This window comes from Eubalaena glacialis, chromosome 2, assembly GCF_028564815.1.
Source record: "Eubalaena glacialis isolate mEubGla1 chromosome 2, mEubGla1.1.hap2.+ XY, whole genome shotgun sequence".
Lineage (NCBI taxonomy): Eukaryota > Metazoa > Chordata > Mammalia > Artiodactyla > Balaenidae > Eubalaena > Eubalaena glacialis.
Genome location: NC_083717.1, coordinates 121,123,334 through 121,141,011, shown reverse-complemented (window position 1 = coordinate 121,141,011; position 17,678 = coordinate 121,123,334). Strand labels below are relative to the sequence as shown.

The 17,678-nt window shown below is 39.4% G+C and overlaps 1 protein-coding gene across 1 annotated transcript in view; it reads right to left on the bottom strand.

Moving 5' to 3' along the window:
* Positions 1 to 16,729, bottom strand: part of LOC133084680 (dehydrogenase/reductase SDR family member 2, mitochondrial-like) — a 78,420-nt gene extending 61,691 nt beyond the window's left edge. The window contains exons 1-2 of the mRNA XM_061181468.1: positions 16,715 to 16,729; positions 15,969 to 16,096 (exon numbers count right to left, since the gene is read on the bottom strand). Coding sequence (XP_061037451.1) covers positions 15,969 to 16,096; positions 16,715 to 16,729 — 143 coding nt within the window. The remainder of the gene's footprint in view (positions 1 to 15,968; positions 16,097 to 16,714) is intronic.
* Between the last annotated feature and the right edge of the window lie 949 nt (positions 16,730 to 17,678).

The following is a 17,678-nucleotide window of genomic DNA, read 5'->3' as shown; positions in this document are numbered from 1 at the left end:
AATACTGATAAATGACTGATAGAAGAGAGAGGATGCAAATAACCAACATTAGGAATGTAAAGAAGCATCTCTATTGATCCTGCAGATAATAAAAAATAATAGAAGAATATTGTAAGTAATTTTGTGCCAATGGCATTAAAATTTAGATGAAATGGAAAAAATCCCTAGAAAAATACAACGCACCAAATTTTATATCAGAAGAAATAGAAAAATATGGATAGCTCCATAACAATTAAAAAAATTAATCCCACAAAGAAAACTCCAGGCCTGTGAATTTTACCAAATATTTATGAAAAAAATAATGCCAGTCTTACACAGACGCACCCCAAAAATGAAGACAGAACACTTTCCAACCCACTTCATAAGGCCAGCATAAACTTTCATTTCAAAATCTGACAAAAATATTACAAAAGTAAATTTCAGACTTCTCTCTCACGAACATAGATGTAAAAATCTTAAGCGAAATATCAGGAAACCAAATCGAGCAATATATTAAAAAAAAAATACACTACAAGTAAATTGGATTTAACATTAAGAAATCAATCGGTATAATTCACGATAAAGCATAATGAAGGACAAACACCATCTTATCTCAATAGATGCAGAAAAAGGACAAAAACTGTATCTCAGTATATACAGATAAAGGATACCTTGTAATCAAACACATTGTATTTCTGCAGCAAAATATATAACTATTCTCCTTGAGGAGGATAGACTATAAATAGACTTCCATCTGTTCATGTCAAGTTTTGCTGCCAAATGAAAAAAACAACTTTCTTTTTGGATTTCAGAGTAGTGGATAAGGGATTATAGGCTTATATCAAAATAATAAAGAAAGATAGCAGATTGAGGATTCATAGAAATACACACTTAAGAAAAATAAAACCATAATGCTAAGTTCTTGACTTACAACAAAAAAGAACATTCATTGATCAGCTTAGTATCTTGCTAGAGATAAAGCTACAAGAGAAGTTAGTTATAATCAGGGTTGTTTAGTGGTCCTGGAATCAGATCATAACGGCTAATGCTGTCAAAGGTGATACCCAGATACACCTTTTGTGACAATAAGGACACCGTTGCCCTGCACACTGGCTGAGGGCACCTTCTCCCAGAGATATGCTGCCAGCACACACATGTATTCTGATTCAGGAAGCATGCTAATCTCAATATTAGCTCAAGTGAGAGACCAGGAGCATAAAGAAAGCAATAGGAAGGATCCATTCTACTTTTGACATTTTAAAATGCAAATCTGGTCATGTCTCTTGTCTACTTAAGTCAAAGTCATGTGCAGTGGCTTCAGGGCCACCCTCCCACTCAGACACTGAACTCTGAGGCAGGGTGGAGCTTTCCTTCCCCCTGAGCCTTTCAAAGTATTTGAAAAAAAACACTCAAAAAAATTCAGTTTCATATCTTAAAATATTTTATAAATCATTCTTCATTCAAAGCTACTGCATTAATTGCAATTTGGGGCACTTCTTTTTAAGAAGACAAGCAACATTGCCCTTTGGGTCTACACAGCTTGTCGCTTCTCTTAACTTTTCTTGTTCTTAAGAACCTGAGTTCCTCCCCATCCCCCATTATTTTTTCTCTTTTAGGTTGCTTTATTTGCTTTTAGGCCTTACTGATTCTGAAACGGTGCACCTCAGATTGGGACTTGAACCCGTGCGGCAGGGACTCAAACCTGGGCAAAACCCATGGTCTTCCAACTGAGATCACACACCTGATTTCAGGACTTAATGTAATGAAGTTCAGGTTCTTAAGGTCTCATCGCAGAAAGAATTCAGTGAGAGACAAAGTGATAGGTAAGAAGTGGATTTATTTAGACAGAAACACACTCCACAGACAGAGTGTGGGCCACCTCAGAAGGTGAGAAAGTCACCAGGGTATGGGGTTGTCAGTTTTTATAGGGGTGGGTAATTTCATAGGCTAAGGAGTGGGAGGAGTATTCCAGCTCTTTTGGGAAGGGGCGGGGGTTTCCAGGAATCGGGCCACTGACCAATTTTGATCCTTATGGTCAGCCTTGGAACTGTCATGGTGTCTGTGGGTGTGTCATTTAGTTTGCTGATGTGTTACAATGAGCATATACTGAGGCTCAAGGTCTAGTGGAAGTTGACTTGTCCGTCATCTTGGACCCATTTGGTTCTAATCAGTTTATGTCATGTCCTCGGGCTATGTCATTCTTTCAAAGGTTGTGCCCTGCCCCTTTCCTTCCTGTTTCAATTCCAACATTTAAAGAAAAATCAGTTACTTTTCTAATGGCATTTGGAAGTTATTACACATTCTCTTCAATAAAAATAACTATATACCAAGGTATGTTATCTAATTACAACATTTAGTATTTTATCATGCTTCTTTGAGCCCCCCTGACATAAGGCTGTTGGCTGAGTTTAGACAGTACGAAGAGTCTTTCTGCTGCCTTCCCACAGAAAATGAAAAATGTCACTTTTAAGTCACACCTTTCCACTCAGTCTTCAAGGGAAGATGCCACCCCACCATCCTCTGGCATTGCTAGTGAGAGACAGGAAATCCAGAGCTCAGCCTGAGGGCTTGTTCCTGTGAACACTACCCATATTTTCTTTCTTAGAAATGTGCCAGTTTATCTTTCCCTGTAGTTGAAAATGTTGAAGAAGCTGTGTCTCAGAATTTCTGGTGATGCTTACTTTTCCAGAGACTCTGTTGGTGTGATTTTCAATCTGTGATCTTTTTTGCAACTGGAGTTTTTTTCCTTCTCTTTAAAAAAAAAAAAGAATTCTACTCCTATTGTTCTTGTGTTATTCTTTTTGTAAACTTCTGCTAATTGAGAGTTGATCTTTTTGTTGGATTTCTATGTTGGCAACATCTTCTGAAATATTTTCATGTTTTTATTAATTCCTTTTAAAAAAATTCTGAAATGGTTTAACAAATGGTGAGGTATGATAGAATTGTAATGGATAAACAAGAGACTTTATTTTAAAGTTTATTTGTAGTATTTGGCTGCCAAACCAGCAGTCAGATGGGGTTGGGAACTGAACTATCCTGTCCTCTTTCCGTGAGACCCCTGGGCTTACAGTTATCTCTCCTTTGGTGAAGACAGGTGGGCACCTACAGCCTAGTGAAGACTGGGAATGCAGCTCACACAAGTATGGAGTTTTCAGAAACTGCTCATGCATCTTGCCAAATATATCAGATAAAGATTTATTGATATTTTAAGGAATTGACTCACACGATCGTGAAGCTTGGCAAATCCAAAATCTGATGGGGTAGGCCAGCAGGCTAGAGATCCAGGGAAGAGTTGCAGTTTTAAGTGCAAAGGTCATTTGTTGGCAGAATTCCTTCTTGCTTAGGGGAGGTCTTTGTTCTATCAAGGTCTTCAATGGACTGGACAAGGCCCACCCATATTACGGAGGGTAATCTGCTTTACTCAAAGTCCACCAATTTAACTGTTAATCTCACCCAAAAAACACCTTTGTAGAAACATCCAGAATAATGTTTGACTAAATATCTGGGCACTGTGGCCCAGCCAAGTTGACACTTAAAATTAACCATTACAAGCCGTCCCTTTGTCAACGTGGCATCTATATGCTTCTCCTTAAAACATACTTAATCTTTAAATAAAGACAATGACAAGGTCATACTTCTACCTAACATGATATAACTCTTCTGCATCAACTGAAATGCACAAATCCTTTCCCTAGAATAGGATGCAAAGTCCTTGGGTGATGTTCACTCTTCTCCTTGATATCCTGTAACTTAAATACCATAATGTAAAGTTAACAACACATAAATACCATGATGTGAAGTCACTTCTCGTCTTCTGTTTACTCCCCTTGGCCCATAGGAAGAAAATGAAATAAAATGATTTGTCTCTTTTCCTACCAACACTCATCAAGTACATCCTATAAAAGCATAAGTTTTCCTTCTTCCATTCCTGGCACAGCTTTGGGTATGGGGGAGAACAAAGAAGAAAGAAATAGAAAAAAAAAGTATGGAAGAGAGGGAAGAAAGTGGTGGAGTGGTTCAGAAACCATTTGACCCTTCAAAAAGAGAGAGTAAAATTGATACCATCAAAAGAACAGACACTTTTCTCCCTCCTTCATTCTTCACCCCTCCTTCATTGCACCAACTCATTTATTTCCTTTCTTCAGCCCAAATGTATGCAGGCATGAGTTCTCTCTTCACTATCAAGAGTATTCAGCTTGTGGATATAATCAGGTGTCCAGTGAGCTCCTCTGTCATCATCCACCTTTGAGGGAAGAAAGGGATAGGAGTGGGAGACAGCATCTTTTCTTGTCCTCTAACTCTTTTTTTTTTTTAATTAATTAATTAATTTTTGGCTGCGTTGGGTCTTTGTTGCTGTGCGTGGGCTTTCTCTAGTTGCTGCGAGCGGGGGCTACTCTGTTGCGGTGCACGGACTTCTCACTGCAGTGGCCTTTCTTGTTGCGGAGCACGGGTTCTAGGCATGTGGGCTTCAGTAGTTGCAGCCCTCGGGCTCAGTAGTTGTGGCTCATGGGCTCTAGAGCGCAGGCTCAGTAGTTGTGGTGCACGGGCTTAGTTGCTCCGCGGCATGTGGGATCTTCCCGGACCAGGGCTTGAACCCATGTCCCCTGCATTGGAAGGTGGATTCTTAACCACTACGCCACCAGGTAAGTCCCTCCTCTAACTCTTAAAACACTCCCCTTACCTGCCTTCTTCAGCCACCTGTGGCTAGGGAAAGGCTAGCGCTAGCTGTGGAGTGAGACAAAGTCAGACAGGGAGAATGTTTTTACTTGCCTTCCTCTTTCAGGAAACACTTCTTTAGGTTTTCTCTTTTTTCCCTCCACATCCTGTTCGCTGATTCATGAAAGCATCAAAATGGATCTGAGTTTTCTATAGAAACCATATGGTGTTCTGCTCTCTCAGGATCAGGGATTAAGAGCTGGGATTCCACATCGCGGAGGTGGATATATTATCTTTTTCCAGGAAGAGACACGGGGTTATGTGACAAGAGAGAGTTTGTGCTATAGACTCAATGTTTCTGTCCCCCTGACCCCCAAATTCATATGTTGAAACACTACCTTCCAAGATGATGGTATTAGAAGGTGGGGCATTTGGCAGGTAATTAAGATTAGATGAGGTCATGGGGTTGGGGCCCTCATGAATGAATTAGTACCTTAAAAGACTCACAAGAAATCTTACTTCTCTCTGCCCTTCTGCCACGTGAAGACACAGCAAGAAGACGGCCATCTATGAACAAGGAAGCAGGCCCTAACCAGATATCAAATATTCTGGAGACTTGCTGTTGGAATTCCCACCTCCAGAACTGTGAGAAATAAATTTCTGTTGTTTATAAGCCAGCCATTCTATGGTATTCTGTTATAGCAGCCCCAAAAGATTAACACAGCTTGCAAGTTCCATTAGGGTAGAGGCTATGACTCTTGCTCATCACTTATACCCAGGAACTAGCTCTGGCACAGAACAAGTGCTCAATTAATTACTGTTAAAGAACAAGCTCTAAGACCCATGAGAAGAAGTTTCCTGGGAAGGAGCATAGAAGTGTGGGATCTGATGGCTGTAGTACCTGAGAGTTTCTTTCAAGATGGATTAGATGGAGCTACATTTTCTGTGTGCTGTGATGTCTGACCTATAGAAATTTAGAGGTATGTCTATATTAGGGGTCTCCAGATGTCTATAATGCTATCTATAAAAGTTATTTTGAGCTTTTATAAATTTTAAAATTTTATGCTTATAGTACTGTACTAATATATTTTGTATATAAAAAATTTTTAAACAAAAACATAAATTCTTAAAAGATGCAATAAAAATAAATATAAAAAAGAAGTTATCGTTTTCCCTGCATTCTCATGGATGATTTTAAGTCTCCCCCGAGTTTAGTTAGCTCTTCCTATTCTAAAAGAAAGTTTACAGAGCTTCGGGTGAGGTGGGGGAGAGACCAGCATGAAATATACTGGAGGGCTATGGTTGATTCTAGAAAGGCTAACCCATACTCCAAGTAATCAAGAGAATCTCTGGCTCACCTCTACCGCTAAAATGTACTTTTGTAATGACTGTAATAAAACATTTCAGCTAATTACATGGTTATTCTTATTTCTGCTAAAAGTTTATAAGGGTCTAAGGAAGGGAAGTGCTTATTTTCTCTCATGTATCATCATCCTGTTCATCATATAATTTGTGGATAGTCAGAAAGCTTTTTCTGGTAGGTTGCATTGGCTAACTTTTGCTGCATAACAAACCATCTCAAAATTTAGCAGCTTAAAACAGCAAGCGTTTATTATTTATCTCACAATTCTGTGTGTTGGCTGGGTTGGCAGTTCTTGTCTAGGCTGCATTGGCTGGGGCTGGGTAATCTAAGATGACTCACAACTGATCTGCCAGCTGACTATAGACACATGAGTGAGCTAGTTAAGATCAACGATGCATGGCCCAGATTAGCAGAATCACCTATCCACACTGTAGATTCCTGGGAAATAAATAAATGATTGTTTTAAGTGACTGAGTTTTGGGATGGCTTGTTACACTGTAATAGCTAACTGATACAATTCTCGTGATGGTTCCTAGGTGTTCAAGCAAGTACTGTCATCACTGGAGAAGTACAGGCATACCTCTTTTTACTGTGCATCACAGATACTATGTTTTTTACAGATTGAAGCCTGTGACAACCCTGCATCGAGCTAATCTATTGGTACCATTTTTCCAACAATATTTGCTTACTTTGTGTCTATGTCACATTTTGATAATCTCACATTTCAAACTTTTTCATTATTATTATATTTGTTATGGTGATCTGTGATTAGTGACCTCTGATGTTACTATGCAAAAAGATTATGGCTTGCTGAAGGCTCAGATGATGGTTAGCATTTTTTAGCAATAAAGTATTTTTTAATTAAGATATGTATAATGTATTTTTTTGACATAATGATATTGCACACATAATGGACTGCAGTATAGTATAAAGATAACTTTTACAAGTACTGGGAAACCAAAACATTCATGTGACTCTTGTGATATTTGCTTTAATGCGGTGGTCTGGAACTGAACTCACAACATCTATGAGGTATGCCTGTAATCAATCACGTTGTCTGCCTAAGGATGGAGTCATGTGCGGGCCTTCAGTTTGAAACTATTCTTCCTAGAATGACAAAAGCCTTGATTTGGTGATGTTCTTGGACTTTGCTCATAGATGTTTTGCTGTTCATAGATATAATTTTTTTTCTAATTTCTAATTTTTCTTTTTTGTTGTCTCTGGTTGTTTTTTTTTTAAATAAATTTATTTATTTATTTATGGCTGCGTTGGGTCTTCGTTGCTGCGCATGGGCCTCTTCTCTAGTTGCGCAAGCGGGGGCTACTCTTTGTTGCAGTGTGCAGGCTTCTCATTGCGGAGCACGGGCTCTAGGCGCGCGGGGTTCAGTAGTTGTGGCACGTGGGCTCAGTAGTTGTGGCTTGCGGGCTCTAGAGCACAGGCTTAGTAGTTGTGGCACATGGGCTTAGTTGCTCCGTGGCCTGTGGGATCTTCTCCGACCAGGGCTCAAACCCATGTCCCCTGCATTGGCAGGCGGATTCTTAACCATTGTGCCACCAGGGAAGCCCCTCTGGTTATTTTTTAATGTGCCAAAGTTTAAGTAGTTATGATTTCAAATCTCTCTTTTATGTTGTCTGTCTTTGCATATTTTTTAGGAAGTTTTAGAATACTGTGATTTGATAAACATTTACTTATTGATACTTTTTAATTTAAGTAGTTTTACGACTTTTATTTCCATGTATTGTAGAGCTGTTTCTAGGCTCATATAATTTAGGTTTGTTATATCTACTGAATAAATGGGTCCCTTTATCATTGTGAAACGATCGTTTTATCTCCTAAAATGCTCTTTTTTTGAAGTCCACTTTGTTATTAACATTGCCACACCAGCTTTCTTATGCTTAGCATTTTCAAGATTCATCTTTTGCTACCCTTTTGCTTTCAATGTATCTGTGCCTTTGTATTTAAGTTGTGTCTTTTATAAATAACATATAATTGGGTCTTGCTTTTTTATCCCTCTGACCATCTCTGCTTCTATGGACTGGTTAATTCCTGAACATTTAAAGTAATTATAGAAATGACTGGATTCGGGTCTACCATCTTACTATTTGATTTCTATTTGCCCTCTCTGTTCTTTCCTCTGTTCCTGCCTTTTTTTGGGTTAGTCAAGCATTTTTAAAACTATTTAATTTTATCTCTTCTATTAGCTGTTAAGCAAAACAAATTGTATTACGTTTTTAGTGGTTGCTATCGCAATTACAGTCTGCATTAATTTATTATAATCTAACTTGATTTATTATTACACCACTTTACATGTAACATAAGAATCTTTCAACTGTATAATTTTATTTAACTCATCCTCCCATCCTTTGTGTAATTGCCATCATGTATTTTACTGCTACATAAATTATAAATCCCATGTTACCTTGTAGGGTTTTTTTTTTTTTTTTTGCTCTAAGCGGTCAACTATTTTATAGAGAATTGAAGAAAAGTAAGGAAAATGTTTTTATATTTACCCATATATCTACAATTTCCAGTGATCATAATTTTTTCTTATAGTTCTAAGTTTCCATCTGGTATCATTTGCCTTCCGCCAGAATTTTCCTTAGTGTTTCTTATAGCACAAGCTTTCTAGTGATGAATTCTCTCAGCTTTTCACTATCTGAATGTCGACATTTCTCCTTCAATTTTGAAGGATGTTTTTACTTATTGGAATGATAGGTTGATAGCTTTGTTATTGTTTTTCTCTCAGCACTCTGAAAAGTTTGTTCGATTGTTTTCTGGCCTCCATTATTTTATTATTTATTTATTTATGGCTGCATTGAGTCTTCGTTGCTGCACGCAGGCTTTCTCTAGCTGCGGTGAGCGGGGGCTACTCTTCCTTTCAGTGCGCGGGCTTCTCATTGCAGTGGCTTCTCTTGTTGCGGAGCACGGGCTCTATGTGCGGGCTTCAGTAGTTGTGGCACTTGGGCTCAGTAGTTGTGGCACGTGAGCTCAGTAGTTGTGGCTCACGGTCTCTAGAGCGCAGGCTCAGTAGTTGTGGCTCATGGGCTTAGTTGCTCCGTGACACATGGGATCTTCCCGGATCAGGGCTCGAACCCATGTCCCCTGCATTGTCGGGCGGATTCTTAACCACTGCGCCACCAGGGAAGTCCCCTGGCCTCCATTATTTTTTGTAAGAAGTCAGCTCTAATTCTTACCAGTGTTTCTTGTACATAACGTGTCCTTTTTTTCTCTTGTGGCTTTAAAAATTTTCTCTTGATCTTTGCTTTTCAGAAGTTTGATTATAATGTGCTTAGATGTAGTTTTCTTTGTAATTATCCTACTTGAGGTTCACCAGGATTTTTGGATCTGTGACTTGATGTTTTTAGTCAAATCTGGAAAAAATTTTGTCTGTTATTTCTTCAAATATATTTTCTGCCCCATTCTCTCTTCTCCTTCTGGGACCCCAGTTATGGCTACTTAAGACTGTTCCCCAGGTCCTTGTTTCAATTTATTTTTTCTCTGTACTTCAATTTGGATAATTTCTACTGGTCTATCTTCAAGGTTATCAGTCTGTTCCTTTGCATTGTTCGATCTGCTATTAATCTCATCCAACAGATTTTTAAAGTTTATGTATTGTATTTTTCTGTTCTAAGAGTTCTATTTGGTTCTTTTTCAGGATTCTCGGTTTTCACCCATTATATCCACCTTTCCCTTAAATCCTTTGATAAATTTTTATAGGTTTTAAAAATTCTTGTTTGCTAATTGAAACATCTAAGTGGTCTGTGGGTCTATGTCTAATAACCACTTTTTTTTTTTTTTTTTTTTACTATTGGTCACATATTCCTGCTTCTTCACATATCTGCTAACTTTTGACTATATATTTTCTACATTTTGTATGATACATTGTAAGAGACTATAGATTCTCTTATCTTCTTTTGAAGAGCACTGGATTTGTCCTAGCAGCAGTTAAATCATTGGAAGATTACCCTGATCTTATGGAGGCTTGGTTTTAAGCTATATTAGAATGGGGCTATTTCAGTTTTATCCTTTGTCCTAGAGTAAAGTCCTTAGTCCTTGAACATGATCCTTGTTCTTAAGACATGGCCCTTCTGGAGGTCAATAGAAAGCCCCTCTCCAGAGCACCAGACAACTACTGAAATCTCTACCACTAATCCCAGCTGTTGCTGTCCACTGAGTTTCTTAGATTCTTGCCCTGTTCAGGCACAGCCAAGGATTTGAGGGAAGTTTTTATTATTTATTTATTGATAAAGTCACTTTTATGAAACCATAGTTTTAGGAATGAGGAAAGTGTTTATGCTATGACCCTCAATATAATTTTATTTTCCTCTGAAATGGCAGACTTATCTCAGCTTGCATCTGGATTATGCAAATACTGCAAATTGTTTTCAATGAGCTTTTGAGTACCACAGGGAATTTAAGATAACTGTTACATCCATACTGCAGAACAATTACAACCAACTACACTTGTCCTGGTATCATTGTTCAGGACCTTCCAGACTCATAGTCCAGTCCATATTTCCTCCAGAACCTAGGATCCTGTGGCACTACATCCTCAAGCCTTAGAGCTCTGGAGGAAAATGCAGCCACAGTGATGCCCTCTAAGCACCTGGAGAACATGATATGGTCAGTCTACCATTGCTCAATCCTGGATGATCAGTGAGAAGAACTGGTAACTGATGAGCTCTGGGCACTGGCTCTCTGCTCTGGATGCAGGGTCTAGCACACATTCCACCCTTGGGGTCCTGCAGCTCCAGATACCTCAAGGCACTGGCTGGGGCCCATGGAGGGAAATGTTACTCAGCAGTACCACTTTTGTCCTCTAGTCTCCAGCCCCAGATAATGCTGTTGCAAACTTCAGAAAAAGGAATGGCCACTAAGATGGAAAGGGTCTCATCATGTCTCTTCTTGAGGCTGTGCCTTCTCCCAACTCCACAGAGACAGCTGAAACTACAAACCCTACTTACTGCTGACTCTTTGGTCCCAAGAGGACAGGACTCTAGGAAAGAGGCTGCATATAGAGCCCACTATGAAGTCAGCACTTCTGGTTCCTGACACTGCTCAGGTCAAAACAAGGAGGGCCTGTCATACCATTGTATTAATTACTGTAACTTTATATAAGTCTTGAAATCAGTGTTAGTCCTCTGACTTTGTTCTTTTACAAAGTTGTTTTGGCTTTCTAGGTCATTTGTATTTCCATATAGATTTTAGAATCAGTCTGTCAACTTCCATGAAAAAAGCTGTTGAAATTTTTATTGGATTGCATTGACTCTATAGGTCAGTTTGGGGAGAAATGACATTTTGCTCTTCCAGCGCATGAACAGATGCAGAGAACGAATGTAAGGACACCAAGTGGGGAAAGTGGTGGTGGGGCAGGGGTGATGAATTGGGAGGTTGGGATTGACATATATACACTAGTATGTATAAAATGGATAACTAATAAGAACCTGCTGTATAAAAAAATAAATTAAATTAAATTTAAAAAGTCTTCCATGTCTCTACATAATTTTGTGGACATATGGAATACATCTATTTAATATATTTGTTATGCTGATTCTAACATCTCTGTCAACTGTGTCAGTTGGGATCGATTGATTTTTTTTTCTTTATTATGATTGGATTTTCCTGCTTCTTTGCATGCCTTGTAATTTCTGATTGGAAGCTATACATTATGCATTTTTTCTTCTTAGATGCTGGATATTTTTTTTTTTTTTTAAACATCTTTATTGAAGTATAATTGCTTTACAATGGTGTGCTAGCTTCTGCTTTACAACAAAGTGAATCAGTTACACATATACATATGTTGCCATATCTCTTCCCTCTTGCATCTCCCTCCCTCCCACCCTCCCTATCCCACCCCTCTAGGTGGTCACAAAGCACCGAGCTGATCTCCCTGTGCTATGCGGCTGCTTCCCACTAGTTATCTATTTTACATTTGGTAGTGTATATATGTCCATGACACTCTCTCACCCTGTCACATCTCACCCCTCCCCCTCCCCATATCCTCAAGTCCATTCTCTAGTAGGTCTGTGTCTTTATTCCCGTCTTGCCACTAGGTTCTTCATGACCTCTTTTTTTTTTTTTTTTTTCCCTTAGATTCCATATATATGTGTTAGATGCTGGATATTTTTGTATTCCTATTAATCTTCTTGAATTTTGTTCTGGGATACAGTTAAATTACTTAGGAGCAGTTTGATCCTTTTGGATCTTGCTTTGAATGTTCGTTAAATGGGATCAGAGCAGTGCTCAGTCTAAGAATGATTATTTTTCATTACTGAGGCGAGACCCCTCAGAGCACTCTGCCCAATGCCCCATGAATTATAAGGTTTTCAGTCTGCTGATGGGAACAGACGCTATTCCTGGCCTTGTGAGAGCAGCCGGGCAACTTTCCAGTGGTTCTTTCTCTGGCCTTGGTTAGTTTTCTCACATACATGTGCTGATCAGTACTCTTCTGAATACTCAAGAGGTACCTTCTGTAGATCTGTGAAGTTCTCCTCTGCCGCTCTCTCTTCTCTGTCTTTTGTCCTGCAAATTCTAGCTGCTTTGTTCTTGCCAAGCTCTCAGTTCCATCTCCACAACCCAGAGACCACAGTCATCACAGTTTGTAGCTAATAAATGAGTGTGATTATCTGATTAATGTCTGACCCTTACTTCATAATCACTGTCTCCTTGAGAACAGGGTCTTGGTCTGTTTTGCTCATCATTGTATTTCCAGTGCTTCACACAGTTTCTGGTTGATAGTAGGTCCTCAATAAATACTCAGTGAATAAAAGAATGAACATTAAACCCAATCATAACACATGGAAATACTAAGTTCCTAAAGGCTTCGTGGACATTAATTACAGTCTGAATGTTGATGTCTCCCCATGTTAGGAGGTGGGGTCGTTGGTAGGTGCTTAAGTCACGAGGGCAGAGCCCTCATGAATGGGATTAGTGTCTTTATAAATGAGACACCAGAGAGGTCCCTCACCCCTTTCACCATGTGAGGACACAGCAAGAAGGCGCTGGCTATGAACCAGGAAGAGGGCTCTCACCAGAAGACGACCATGCTGGCACCTTGATCTTAGACTTCCATCTTCCAGAAATGTAAGAAATAAATTTCTGTTTATAAACCTCCCAGTCTCTGGTATTTTGTTATAGAGCCTGAACAGACAAAGGTAATACATAATCTTTTTATCAATTATCTCTCTTTTTTTTCTCTTTTAGATTTACTGAATGGCTCAGAACTACATTTATTAACATGGATAAACCTCACATAATGCTGAATGAAGATAGCAAGTTGCCCAAGAATATGTTCAATGCGATACCATATGTAAAGTTTAAAAATATGGAAAACATACTGTATATAGTTAAGGGATACATATATCTAATAAGTGTATGAAAACATGCATAGGAATAAACTACACCAAGTTTAAGATAATGGTTCCTTCTTTAGAGGAGGAGAGGGGAGTGATAACCTGGGAAGGGGGTATAGAAGGAACAACTTCTGATCCTTGAAACTCCAAGTGTGTTCTGCCAGACCAGCATCATCATCATCATTTGGTAACTTGTTAGAAATGTAGAACCTCGGCCATCACTCCAGACCCACTGAATCAGGATCTGCATTTTGACAAGATCCCCAGGTGGCTCACATGCATAGTAAAATATGATAAGCACTGTTTTTGGTGGAACTATAGGATTATTGTTAACTGTCTCAAGTGTGAAACTGATGAGTATGGCTGTGTCAAAATGCCTTAATTCTTAGGAGATGCATGTTGAAGTATTCAGGGGCAAAGTGACATTGCTGTCTGCAACTTACATTCGAAAGGTTCAGAAAATAAAAGTAGTTGAGATGAAGTAAAGGTGGCAAGATGCTAATGACTGGTAAATTGAGGTGAGGGGTGTACAAATGTTCATTGCACTATTTTCATCTTTTATGTAGATTATACATGTTCACTATTTCAAATGTAGAATATGTTTAATGGAGTTGCTTTGAATTTAAAAATCTGCTTGGGGGAAGATTAACATCTTGACAATATCGAATTTTTTCATCTATGAACATGGTATGTCACTCCACATGTTCAGGTTTTCTTCTCTGCTCTTCAGCAATGTTGAACAGTTTTCTTCATATAGATTTTATTCATTTATTGTCAATTTACACTTACTCCTAGATATTTGACTGCTTTATTGTCACAACTGTGAATGGATTCTTCTCAGTTATATTCCTGTCTGTTGCCAGTATATAGAAAGCTATTAATTTCAGAATACTTATTTTCTAATTTGTTACTATACTACACTCTTATTTTTCTAATAATTTCCCAGCTCATTTTCTTTTTTTTTTAAACAAGTTAACCTCTTTTTAAAATATTTATTTATTTAATTTATTTTTGGCTGCATTGGGTCTCTTAGCTGCGGCATGCGGGATCGTCGTTGAGGCATGCGGGATCTTTGGTTGTGGCGCACAGGCTCTTTGTTGAGGCACACGGGCTTCTCTGTAGTTGTGGTGTGCAGGCTCCAGGGCGCATGGGCTCTGTAGTTGTGGTGTGCGGGTTCCAGAGAGCATGAGCTCTGTAGTTTGAGGCACGCAAGCTCTCTAGTTGAGGCGTGCAAGCTCAGCAGTTGTGGTGCATGGGCTTAGTTGCCCCACGGCATGTTGGATCTTAGTTCCCTGACCAGGGATTGAACCCGCATCCCTTGCATTGTAAGGTGGATTCTTTACCACTGGACCATCAGGGAAGTCTCCTCCCAGTTCATTTTCTTGAAATTTTTAGGAAGACAACGATAACATCTGAAAATAGTGAAAAGTTTGTCTCTTCTAATATTTTTAGAATTTTTTTAGTTGGCCTATTAAATTGATTTCCTGCATGATTTAAATAGCAGTGATGGTGAGTATCATTGTCTTCTTCCTGACTTTAATCGAATGGCTGCTAGTGTTTCACTGTTAATGTAATGTTGTTTTTAGTTTCTCTTATATTCTTTTTATTGTAATACACTAATAACTTTTATTGAATTAGAAATGCCTGTTAAATTATATTAAGTCCCTTTTTGGCATCTTCGGAAATGATTTCATTGTTTTTTCTCTTATAATTTATGAATATAATAAATTTTTTATAATAAACTATATTTTCATTTTGGAAATGAAACTCCTTGGTCATTATTCTTTTAACATAATGCTGAATCTACTCTTACTAACATTTTATTTTTTCCATCTATATTCACAACTAAAACTGGTCTATGATATTCATTTCATTTGCTTTCTTTGTCAGGTTTTAGGATCAAAGTCTTAACATAAACCATGATATTCCTCACTGTAGGTTGTTCAGTACACACTGGTGAATTGAATTGAATCTGGCTGCTGTGGTGTTTCACACCTAGTTCCCTGTTCATTACTTACACACAGAAGCCCAAGAACAAACATCATTAATATTCCTTTGCCATGGGTAAGACAAGCCAGGAAAAATACCATCAGAACATGAGCATCAGCTTAAGACCATAGGCTTTTAAAAACTCCCCGTAGAAATACGTACTGGACGGAAAATATCCAATTGATTTTTGAAAATCAGCTTAGTAATATTCCATTTCTAAAAATAAAGACAAACTGAATATAACCCTTCTAGTAAAATGGATAAAAGACTGTTACATAACCAAACCTTTAAGGAAGGTAGAAAAATTTAGTGCATGGGTAGGAAAGACCATGACTAGCTCTCAGAATACTCAATGCACATTCACAAAGCACAAGTGGTATTTTGACTGTCTTGTTCATTTTTTTTACCAAGTCTGACCCAGTGCCTCCCACCAGAGAAACTCTCAATAAGCATTTTTTGAAGGCACCAAGGAGAGATGATTCTGTTGTCCAGCTATCACATGGGGGTCATGAGTGCCCACAAGCCAAACTACAGTGCACTGGAGATCCCCACAGCTCTACACTGGTGCGCTGAGCTTAGAGTATGATGCCTAATCAACCTCTTTTCAGTCACTGCACGCATGTCGGTACCTCGAGGTACAGGGGAGGCGGGAGGGTGGGGGACCCCTGGGCTCTGCCTCCTCAGCCATCATGGCTGCCGTGACGTGTGCTGGGGTGACTGCTGAGTCAGGTGCACCAGGAAGGCTGGCCGACTCCAGCTGAGAAGCAGGACCACGTGATAACTGATCGTGTGGTGTATGTGCCAAGGGACAGGAGCTGTGGCACACACCAGCAGCTATTTTCCTGCGTGAAACCTATATCTTAGGAACCTAAGTACGTGAGTATAAACCATAGTGTTTAGCAGGAATAGACCCACAAGTGGCATTCTAGAGGTATTTTGAAGTCAGTCCAGCCTCTGGGGTCCCTCAGGAGTCCCTTCTCTGTGTCACGCTCCCTCCACAGCTGCTGGGCATTTGCTGTTGGGAAATCTGGCATGAAAACAGAACTGGAAAGTCTTTGGGGTGACTTTGGAAAAACCACAGGCTGAGAGAGTTGTTTCAGAGTCTCCAAGTGAGGTGTTATTAGCATCTGTGATGCATTTGTGACCCAACAGACTCCCGGCTTTTGGAACAGCATTTTGTGAAAAGCCAGATGACACGGAACAGGTGTGTCTCCCAGCCCTTTGATACAGTGAAACATCCAATCCGTTATCAAGTCTGCTCCTCCACCTCCTAAATGTAACTTGAAAATGTCTATTTTTCTTTATCCCCACTGCCACTACCCTGGTGCAAGTCACTGTTTATCTACAGCCTGGATTTCTGCAGAAGCTTCCTCACCAGTGACGCGGCCATCGGAAGAACGTTAACACTGCAGCCTATACAGGCAGCCCCGCGCCCAGCACACGTCTATTCCCACAACAGGTTACAATAAGAAGATGCCCTTAAAGTCCTGCTATGCTGCCTGGCCGCTGCTCTCCCTCCTTCTGTCTCCTTCCTCGGATCTATTTTCTCTTTGTGATTTATTATTAGTTTTGGAATGTTTCAAGCAAATAGAAAAATATAAGAGTAATATAACACGCACTCACGCATCCATGACCCAACGTTCTCATATTTTAACATTTCACAAAATTTTCTGGAGTTAGATAATCTAAATGAATGTTTATTATGAAATACAGTTGACACAATGCAGGGTTTAGGGGCACAGTCGAAAAACCCGTGTATAACTTTTGACTCCCCCAAAAGTTAATTACTAATAGCCTACTGTTGACAAGAAGCCTTACCGATACTATGGTCAATTAACACATATTTTGTATTATATGTAGTATATACTTTATTCTTATAATAAAGTAAACTAGAGAAAAGAAAATGTTATTAAGAAAATCAGGGCTTCCCTGGTGGCGCAGTGGTTGAGAGTCTGCCTGCCACTGCAGGGGACACGGGTTCGAGCCCTGGTCTGGGAAGATCCCACATGCCACGGAGCAATTAGGCCCGTGAGCCACAACTGCTGAGCCTGCACGTCTGGAGCTTGTGCTCCGCAACAAGAGAGGCCGCGACAGTGAGAGGCCCGCGCACCGCAATGAAGAGGGGCCCCCGCTCGCCACAACTGGAGAAAGCCCTCGCACAGAAACGAAGACCCAACACACCCAAAAATAAATAAAAATAAATAAATTTAAAAAAAAGAAAAAAGAAGAAAATCATAAGGAAAAGAAAATACACTTACAATACATATACGTATTTATTGAAAAAAATCTGCATATAAGTGGACCCATGTAGTTCAAAGGCATGCTGTTCAAGGGTCAAC